This window comes from Rhincodon typus, chromosome 20, assembly GCF_021869965.1.
Source record: "Rhincodon typus isolate 14 chromosome 20, sRhiTyp1.1, whole genome shotgun sequence".
Classification (NCBI taxonomy): Eukaryota; Metazoa; Chordata; class Chondrichthyes; order Orectolobiformes; family Rhincodontidae; genus Rhincodon; species Rhincodon typus.
This window is the reverse complement of record NC_063351.1, coordinates 31,745,743-31,756,838: the sequence shown is the minus strand read 5'-3', so window position 1 is coordinate 31,756,838 and position 11,096 is coordinate 31,745,743. Positions and strand designations below refer to the sequence as shown.

At 38.3% G+C, this 11,096-nt stretch overlaps 1 protein-coding gene across 28 annotated transcripts in view; it reads right to left on the bottom strand.

The window, feature by feature from the left end:
- tcf7l2 (transcription factor 7 like 2) overlaps window positions 1-10,842 on the bottom strand; it is a 184,664-nt gene extending 173,822 nt beyond the window's left edge. For all 28 annotated transcript variants that reach the window (XM_020526808.2, XM_048608812.1, XM_020526813.2 and 25 more), the window contains exons 1-3: window positions 10,287-10,842; window positions 9,972-10,041; window positions 9,629-9,753 (exon numbers count right to left, since the gene is read on the bottom strand). In XM_020526808.2, the coding sequence (XP_020382397.1) occupies window positions 9,629-9,753; window positions 9,972-10,041; window positions 10,287-10,475 (384 nt within the window). In that variant the 5' untranslated portion in view covers window positions 10,476-10,842. The remainder of the gene's footprint in view (window positions 1-9,628; window positions 9,754-9,971; window positions 10,042-10,286) is intronic.
- Window positions 10,843-11,096: the final 254 nt, after the last annotated feature.

Below are 11,096 nucleotides of genomic sequence, written 5' to 3'. Positions count from 1 at the left end.
CCTCTGATGCTGCTTGGCCTGCTGTGTTCATCCAGCTCTACACCTTATTATCTCAGATTCTCCAGCACCTGCAGTTCCTGCTATCTCTGAAACAATCAGGCAACAGTGTTGAGGTTAAAAAATTCCTCACGTCAATTTGGCTTCACACAAGCAAGAAACAAAAGAGGCACATGAGAAAATATTGTATTTCATGAGAAAAAGCAGGAAGTGGAGCAAGAAAAAGCTAATTACTATGTACTAATTCCCACTAAAATTCTCCACATTGGACGTTAGCAATTTAAAATAATAGTGTGTTAATGCCATTATTCTCTTTTGTGCTACCATAATTCAAAACTCAATAGGCCACACACCTTGACATTAACTCCGGTTTGCATCCTGCAGGTAACTATGCATTGTATAAAAAAATTCCAGTGTATTTATTATTACAATGGAAGGAAACTAGGACAGACAATTAACGTGAGCTGTTAGTGCCACAATTTGAACAAGGCCTTTAAATGAACCTATTTTCCTCTTGAAATTCCTGTTAGTAATTGAATCCCTAACTGTTTTCTTAAGGATTGGAAATACAAAAACATCCAGCCTTTCTAAAACCATTCGTTGTGAATAAGTGCACAGAACATTATAGGGCTGAAATTAGGAAAGACAGGCAAGAACCACACACATGGAAAACTCAAGATTACAATAAAAGCACCCCTACACTACAGCCCCCACCCACCTGCAACTCGCCTTTGATAAACACGATTTTGAATTCCTCATCCCTTTTCTTCTTGTAAGTAGCCACTGGGACAACTGTTCTAATTATTCTAACATTAACAGCAATTACAAGTACTACTCAAACACCTTTTGTTTCCTGTACAGCTTTTGCCAGCCTGAAATTCCTGCCTAAGAATGGTCTCTCTGGAAGCTCTCTTGCCCCTCAGAGTGCAACATTAACATGTTTCTGCCTATTTTATTCATGTCCCAATGGTCCAATTGAAATTTTAATGCAAATTTGCCCATGCTTTTCTTCCCAGAAAGTCAGTGCTGCTCTAGGCAATCCTTGTGGAGGTTGAACCCCCACACCCTTCCCTTCCCCACAAACCCCACAACCCCCCGCAAGGAACTCGATACTGTCACAGAAGCACTCCCTTCCCACCAGGCCTCTTTAGTCTCTGCAGCAATCCAGGTGCCTATTCAACAGTTTGCACTAGGGTTTAACCCGTTGTCTGAACGTTTCATTACTCTACATTTTAAAAAAAAACTTGCAGATTTCTCCACAATAGTAACCATTGGAACAAAATAAAAACATTGTATTTCCATAGCCATGGTAATTTGTTTTTCTGTGGCAATTTTATTGCTGCTTTCTGGCACTTTAAGCTCAGCAGACCAATGTTGCATTAAACCCAGGTCATTGTCAAATTAATCTAACACACTAATTGCCACACTATAAGTTACAAGCCAATTTAATTTTGTAGTTTTGTCAAAGTTATGTGACATTTTCAATGGCCTTAAATACAATTGTTGGTCTACCATGGAGGATGACGTACAAGTCAACCTTTGAAACCTCAAGTAAAATTCCAAAACTGGGATTAACTTACAAATGAAGAGTATAAAAATATACTCTTATCTGTAGATGTGGCTGGTGGCCATTCGAAATGTGACACTAACACCAACAATTCACAGTAAATTAATGTGGCACAGTATGAAGAAGAAATCTTCAACAACCATGTAAATACTTTTAATTCGTTGGCTGCCAAAGAAAATAAAACCCAATGCAAAGAGTTCATCAAATTCACTGAATCATTTTTGCTCTTGCATCTTTACAAGGATCGCATCCTGGATCAGATGTGGTGCTTTGATTTCAGAATCATCCCTCCATAAAAAAAAATCACTGTGCTCTCCATTCACAGAATTAGATATTCTACATCTTGAATGATCTGATGACAGTTTGCTCAATTTGATGACAAATCCATACAAAACATCAAGCAGGGCAGTGTGCACATTTCCACTCATTATGAAATCTTCATCGCTGTTAACCATCCACAATCATAGAATCCCCAAAATGTGGAAACAGGCCATTCGGCCCAACAAGCCCACACCAACCCTCTGAAGAGCATCCCACCCAGACCCACACCTCTACCTTATCCCTGTAATGCTGCATTTCCCGTAGCTAATGCAACTAACCTACACACCCCCGAACACTATGGGCAATTTGTCATGGCCAGTCCACCTAACTTGGACATCTTTGGCCTGTGGGCAGAAACTGGAGCACCTGGAGGAAACCCACACAGACACAGGGAGAATGTACAAACTCCACACAGACAGAGTCACCCGAGGTTGGAATCAAACCCGGGGCTCTGGCACTGCAAGGTGGAGGTGCTAACCACTGAGCCACCATTTAGAACAAATACAATGCCCAAGTGGCTTGCTGAAGCACATGTTTAAAATTCTGAACAGATATTAGACCAACAGATCTGTTATTTCTTGACAAGCGTCTCCTTATCTCATTTGGATCTGAACTTATACCACACTGAGCTACATTCCTTATGTAGGTCACCTGGTTGCCTATCCTACACATTAGCAATCCACAAATTCACACCATCCTCAACCATCTAGCCAATATCATGGACATGCACCTGCAGGGAACCAATTTTTGGCATAGTTTCACATTTGAAAGTTATCATGAGCTTTATTTTCATTGTCTCAATGTAGTCAAGTACCTCTATGAACCTTGTATTTTCATGTTCTGTGGCTTTCACCTGAAAGGTTTTCAAACCTTTCTATTCCACAGTTCAGTTGTTGTGCAGTCAGAATTCTCATATTGCCAATGTGGTATAATGTTTTGCTGCTGTCTTATCAATGACTGGAAACTGGTAATTGTAGCATCTAACTCTTTGGTGGTTCCTGAGCTATGTTGGGTCCTCTGCCACAACAGAATTGTCTTGTTCCATAAAGCAGCCACACCAGCTAGCTGCTGCACCAAAATCATCACAGGCCTTCAGGTTTAATTTAGTCCTCTTAAGTGCATTTTTTCACGTTGCATTTCTGACAATGAAACCAATCTGACAATTTTAGAAGTCACATTCCAATACACACCTCAAAAATCAATTGAGTGGCAGTGGTCTTGAGAATCTTCATTCTTCTTTCATTCTCAACCCAGTTTCTCACGAACACCAAATTCCATCACTACACCACAGTTATTCAACGGGTTAGCAAATATCATGGCTTTCAGCTTCAAACATAATTTGTCTTGTTTGAAGACTCATTTCTCATCCTTCATCACATGGTCTGCTCTGCATGGGCAGGCTTAGACTCTCATGCCTCCTTATAACACAGCACCTCTACATAACACAGCTCATGTTGTTTGCTCAACCCCTTATACCCAGTATTAAGGAGAACACATGCAACTGGGGACAAAAGGTTGAACCAGACTACTTACATGAGAACAACATGATGTGGCTGAACCACGAAGTAAACTTAAATGCTTAAGTATATGCAAAAAGAACACAAAATTGGGTTTGTGTCATAAGGAATGTCAACTTGTAAATTGCAATCTGTGGTATGTGCATTCAGCTTAAAGTTTTTAAGTAAGCACTGATCTTAAGATTCTCACTATTACTTTGGAGGTTTCTCCATGACCTTTCCTAAGTGTAAGTGTTACTTAATGATTTAAAAAGGTATTAGGTGGAAGAATGACACCCCAGTATGACTTAAAACCAACTTACAAAAAGAGAATCCAGAGTTCTGGAGCAATGGTTTAAGGAAAGAATATATTGGCCAGGATACAGATTACAACATTGCAACCCCCATGGGAAGTCTGGAATGTCTCCAAGTGAGGACAGGATTGGGTCCCACCATGATTCCCTCTACAACTAAATAATCCAATCATGTTCACTATTGATATTCATGCAATAGGCAGGCTGGCAGCCAAACAGAATCTTACCACACTGACAAACTTCTTTCTTTTCTTTAACAAAGGGTAAAAAATTCTGGATGATATCATGTGCAAGGTAAGTGCAAGACATGCACATTAGACAAGGACACGGTTATTACTTTTGTTGTTTATAAATCCAAAATTGATGCAAAAGGCAATAAAACGGTTAGGTCCTATCTTGAGCCATTTAAACACACCCATGCCCTAGCAGTTCAAACACTCATGCAACAGTTTATATCGGTTAGATATTTTCTATATCAACTTGTTCAGAAATTTCATTACACACCTATGGAGCAGGGAGGACTTCCTGATTCAGAGATGAGGACACTACCACGACCCTACAAGTGCCTCTGTTTGATTTATTTGACTTCTGCACCTGGGATTTGGAGATGCCTGTCTTTAGCACTACAAATTTGTATGTAAACTATAAATTAAAGCAAAATCTGCTGGCATCAGTCCACCTGGAAACATGGTAAAACGATCTTTATATCTATGTAACCCAGAGAGATTTTGGATACCCAATCACACAGACCCATATATCCTCAAAGGAGTTTTCCAAAACTCAATTATCCTTATTTGAAAGGAAGTTATAAAATCAATTCCTAACCTATTCAAATTAAACAGCTCATTGATAGTCTTACTTCTAAATTTTTGGTTTTCTTTCTCATCTCGTCACTGGTGCCTTCTAACTTTACTCTGTAGCTCCCAGTTACTTGATCCACCAGAATTCAAGAGCTCACACATCAAATTATAGGAAATAAGTTTTCCAAGTCATCAGTTTCCACTAGGTCTCAGCTATTCTATCCAGCCAAGGTCAAGACTCAAAAGTCAAAAGAAATAGACTACTCCTCATGCAAATGTGCATCTGTCCTTCCAAACTGTTCCAATCCCATCCAAACAAAAAAAAAGACAACATTGGAACCATCCAACATGCTGCCACTTTTAGTTGTTTAAGTTAGTCAATGACTGAATTGTGGCATCTTCACTCACCAACTGGTCACCCAAATCAGTCAGAAAACAGCAAGGGATAAAAGAAATGAAGATGCTGACTTCAACAATCTACAGTGCACCTCCAGAGGATTCAGATATACTAAGTATGAATGACAAGGGAATATTATTAAATCTAAATATTTTAACCATTTCTAATCAGTTGATCCAAATTAAATTTTGGTTTTGACAGCTGCCCCTGCACTCAAAAAGATCTTTACAATTTTATTGGGAAAAAAAGTTTGATGTTTAACCCAAACTTGTGTGCAGAATCATCGGGTAAAAGACAACTCTATCAGCAACTGCATGCTTTACAAAGAAAACTTTTTAAATGTCAGTATGCCTTTTAAAAAAGGATTGGCTCTCTATTGTTTGTCAATCTTCCCCACCAAATCTCACTCCCAATTAACCAACAGGCTCAATAAAAACTCCTGGTGTTCAAATTTAGTTTGTAAATATTTACAGCAGGAATACTTCTCCCATTTGTTGATCACTGTTAAGAAACATCTCCATCATCTACATCTGCATTTCATTGACTTAAATTTACCACATGTTGAGATGGGAGCGGTCTCAAATCCATTTGAATCACTACACAAATATGCAAGTGATTTATTGTTTTTTTTAAAAAGTCATGCTGGTTTAGTTGGACTCCATCTCATGCAAATTACTCCTCTGGTCTTCTAGGCCCTAAACAACAAGCACAGATAAATTTGGACTTTAATTGTACCCCACTCTGCTAATATGTTCTCAATCCAAGAGCAAAATACGAAGACATTTGCTGAAACTATTCATATACTGACATATCGGACATACATAAAATGGTCTAATGTGGTGTTAAAGAGCTCATTCAGTGCCATAACCCCCATGGAGATGGCAATTAACTTAAGCTACACCACAGATACAAAATGTTAACTAAATCTCTCACACACCTTGAAGCAAGGCATAACCCAATATTTTGCTACATGCAGTTAAAAGTCTATCTAAATCCAGTTTACAATTCTTGCTGTGTTTAGAGGGTTAACTCACTGCACTGAAAACAGCCAACTGCAAATAAACAAATGGAAGGAGATGATTAAACCTGGCTAGGCCCAACACATTTTTAATCCCGCAGTTGTCTTCAGCAACAAACCCCACTTCCAACATCTCCTTGGATCATGAGATATAAGGCCAACATAACTTCAAGTATTTCAACATTCATAAGTGACACAGTCATAAATAAATTGCTGCAAATTTATGACTCTATTGCAATCGCTAGCTAAGGGTTTGGAGGCATTTTTCTTATTATGGTTTGTCAATGAGTATACTTCGTTGCATAGTATCTGTGGAATCTAGCAGAGGGAACTTCTAGCAGCTAATACTGATGAAATTTTTTTTTAAAAAACCTTTCCTGCCATATCAGGGGCTTGATGTTTCATTGACAAAGAGTTGCTGTATGAGGGTTAAACATACATCTCAAAAACTGAACCAGCCACTGCAGAAAGCTCTTACAGGACAGCTGGAAAATCTCTTCCAACTTTAGTTATGGTACTGAAACTTATGTTCTCACAAATCTCTGCAGCTGTCACTCCCAAGCACATCATTCTAAACACGATTTCCTAGCTAGTATTGAAACTCTGCATACATGTTTTAAAACTGCATCAATCCTTTTCTTGTAAATTCTGTAAACTATATCTAGATGAGTGAATTTAAATTGTAAAACACAAGGCAAGGCAATATACGCGAAAGTATATTATGCATCATATCGCTACACATATAACTTTTCAGACAGGAATTATCCATAACATTTTAAAAATAGGAAGGCTTAAGAATTATAGGTTCTATTTTAAAAGCAGTAAAACGTACACAATTACTTGACTCTTAAAACCAAAAGATTTAGCATAATACAAAGGCATATTCGGACAGACCCTTAACCTCTTACAGTGCTGTTTGTTTTCCTCACTTTTGAAAATTATTGAAACATCATTTGTGGAATGCTTGTATGTCAACTGATTTCAAAAACACAGAAAAATTCCCTGCTTAGCTAATATCGTTTTATTTTCAGCTGAACTTGCCTCTGGCACAGTTCTGAAGTAAAAAGCTCAAATTAATTGATTCCAATTACCACACAGAACACATTTAATAAAGTATCCTTAGTAAATAAGTTAAAATATTTTTTGAAAAGTCCTTAAAAATCATCATTCTTTAGAATTTGTTTTTTGAAAGAAGATTAACAACCATTAAAAGACATCTGCAAAACCAAGGGTCCTATTATGACTTTTTTTTTTAAAAAGTCATAATATCTGTACTTGATATACAGATGTTTGACTAAAGCAACAGATCAAATATTTGGGAACAAAAAAAACCTCTGATGGAGCTGTTGGCTGGGACACCTGTAAATTGAATGTTCTTAAGATTATTTGACCTGTACTTTAACTGCTAGTCATAAACATTTTGTACATAATGCACAAATCTCCCAACACAAAAGGCCAGGAACACCTGCTCCCTTCAACATGATAAACATTTTATTGCTCCTATTTGAAACATAATGGACTGTGTAATGATAAATAGTTTTGCATTGTACCAAGAAAAAGATATGTACCACATGGAAGTACTGCCGTAGAATTTGTATGAATGGATATCATCTACCCTTCTGTGGATGAGCATGCATTATTTTAGTCAGGTTCTATTTTCTTTTGCCCACTGTCCCATGTTGTCAGTAAAAATGGGCATTAAAAATGATATGACGACACCAAAATTACAGTAGTAATTAAGATAAACATAAATGTCTCAACTAGTTATTCCAACATAGGTGTACTGACAGTACCAAAACTAGACATTTAATTATGATATTACATGCAAGGTTGTAGGACAGCAGTACAAACCAGTACATTATTCAAAAATACAGCATACATAAAGGCCTGCAATTTACGTACATGTGGGAAATTTTACACAAAAAGATCTGTATAGCTTCTGTATTTAAAGCACTACTCTATAAGCTAGTCTAACAAATTGGCATCATCAATGTTTTGATTTTAAAAAAATATCACAATGTGGTTCAGCAAGTGGGCTGATGTATTAATCCAACACAAAGAACCAGCAGACCAAAAATTAATTTGTGCAATTAAATACATATATTCCTAAAAAAACTCAACAAAACTGCATCAATGCTAAAGCCTAAAACAGATCAAACACCATACATTTTATCTATGAAATTCAAAGATTTTCCAATTACATGCACTCCTTTACAAGTTAAGCAGATCTTTTCAACTAAGGGGGGAGGCAGTGTGGGTGCGAAACTTTAAGAACTGGTTATTAAATCAAGAGCTGGAAAACCTGAAAATTAAATTACAATTGTATTTAAAAATTCGGTCCCTACATTTAAAATACATTAAAACTATCATCTCAACCTGTACAATTAGCATCTTCAGAAAAAATATCCATTTATAGAAAACAAGTATCTCAAATTAATACTTAGCCATAAAAATTACACAATGAAAGAATTTTTTTCTGCAGTGAACTGGACACATTTTACAAAATCCAAACATTTTATCAACCGGGTGGTATGAATCTTGTCTGATGAAATAGAAACGAAAACGTCTTAGAAACTTCTACTTTGGTGAGCAAATAGAATTGCTCTGGATTTCAAACCTGCAACCAATTTAACTACATTCATATAGTGACACTTTCAAGAATCTTTCTAAATAAACATTTCCCTCCCACCACCATTCCTCTTCCTTTACATCTTAGGGGGAAGGGGGGGGGGGGGGGGAGAAATGGCCAATATGTTAATAATACATCATAATTCACGTGGTGGGAATTCGGAACCCTGATTCAATTTCAGTGTTTAAAGTCTCTTGCCTGAAGTATCAAAGTTTCCCCTAGTTTATTTCACGTGACCCTGATGCTATTTCAAGGCTGACGGGAGCTGACAGTTCGAGGAATCGTGGAGGTAAACTGCGAAGCAGCTGAAAGCCTATCGAGTCTAGCAAATTAGCCCCAATCGCTATAGTAATATCCCGCTGAGCTCCCCATTGTATTGCGTGATGACCTGTAAAATTCTACATTTCCAAAGCAGTTAAGGTTTGACAAAAGATCCAACTCCCTTTATGGAAATGCCATATAAAAAACAAAACAAAAATGCCTTTCACAAATTACAGTAGATTAGCTGCCCGTTTCTATGCACGTCCTTTCTTTCAAAAGCTCAGTTTGCAAAAAAAATACAAGCAGGTAGGCACTCTACAAGGGAACAGTATTTTTAAAAGACAAAATTAATAAGTCGACTTTACATGAGCCAGCCACCAGAAAGGATAAGAACTGGCAACAAACTAGTCACGGCTGACAATAGAAACTGAAATGCTATCCACTTGTTGTGGTGGTGACCGGGAGGGTGAAGAGAGAAGATATGGGGTACGAGGAGGTACGTACTCAAACGTGATTTTTTTGGAGAAAAGTTTTCCGAAACAAGTTCACGTAGTGACGAGAAACCAACAAAGGACAAACTCTACCAGAACACAAAACATAAAATATCGGTTAAAAAAAATTATCGATCATTGAAATGAAGATATGTGTGTATATATCAGCAATCTTAATAAGACGAGAAAGAAAATTAATCAGCGCGGCGCTGACACAAGGAAAAGTGCTTGTGCGTTATTTTTATTTCAAAAATGCTCTGGGAAAACTTTAAACGATTGTACTTTTTTCCCCTCTTTCTTTTCAAGAGACTTCAAAAATGCAAATAAAAAAACCTACCGTCCTCGCACTGGGGGATAAAGATCCATTGGGAAGGTAAGGGCTTGCCAGGTCAGGAATCATAATAAATGGGTAGCCAGGATATGGTGGGCCCTTGAACAACCCTCCATCTTGCCTCTTTGCCGCTAGGTCAAGAAACATGGCGGGGAATGAGAGAGAGAAAAAGAAAAAAAAAAGTTAGGGATCAAACTTTTCTCAACATACTTCACGCAACACAACAATCCGCCAGAAGCGCTCCCGACTCAAATGAGAGACATTTGAGAGAGTAAAAGGAGAGACGAGGAACAACAAAAAAAAATTCAAAAAACGAAACTTTTTTTTGTTTCTTTTCCGGCCAACTCACCTTCTTCTAAACTCTCCCTGGATTTGTCCCGAAAAGTTTCTGGCTGTCGAGGCGGCGGCCGCCTTTCCGCCTGAGAGGAACATGGTGGATTGCGAAAGAGAGAGACAGAGACACACAAAGTCACAAGAGTTTGGATTATTCAGCTGTGATCATCAGGTTGCAACATTATTATAATTTAACAGAAACACCAAGTGTCTGAGGTAAAGAATCATTTTATTTTCCCGTGCGCTACAATGTAAGTTCCCCTTACCGCCCTTTACCTCAGGTACAACAACAAAAAAGAAACTAAACAAACAGCAGATTTTTGCTGCTTACCTCTGAGTCTGATGAACTGTTTTGGTTGGTCTCTGACTCGTTTACTAATGAAGACTTGACGTCTGCTAAATCCCTTTCTGCAGAAGCGTTCTCCGAGATCTTTTCTTCCTGCTCCCCTTCATCTTTAAAAGAGATCATTTCATCATTGGCCCCCAGATCGTCGCCGCCACCGCTGTTTAGCTGCGGCATCTTTTTTTTTAAAAAAAGCGCCTTTTCTTTCCCCTTTTAAAAAATATATAAAGTGATCGACTTGATGCAACTCGTTCGGGGGGGAAAAGGGAGTGGGGAGTGTTGATGGGGGGGTGCTGTTAATCCGTCGCAAGTATTTTTTTTCTTCTTCCTGTTCTTTCTTGTTCTTCTTGCCCCCCTCGCTATCTGTGAGTGAGTAAATAAATCGCAGGAGCGGTAATTGTTAGTGAAGGCACGCCGAGGAGCTAGCTCTCCTACTCGGAGTGAAGTTGTTGGAGACTCGGCGGCGGCTGCTCCACTTCAAAGGCTCGCCGCTGTTTGATTGACACTTTGATTGACAGGGAAAGCTCCACAGCCTGTCCCCGCTCCCACACTAATGAGATGCACAAGAGGGGAATACGTACAGAGTAATGAGGAGGGACTTACATGACGTCTGCATCAATAAATTAAAAGGCAACAGACAGAGAGAAAGCGAGCAGAAAAGAGAGGGGTTGGCTAAGGCTTTTAATGTTAATCAAAAGCCCTTGAACTTGATTTCCTCATTTTTTATTTTGCTTTTGTTTTGATCTTCTAACTTTTTGCTCCAGTTTATGCATCAGCCCAAGGCTTTTCCAACTCCGT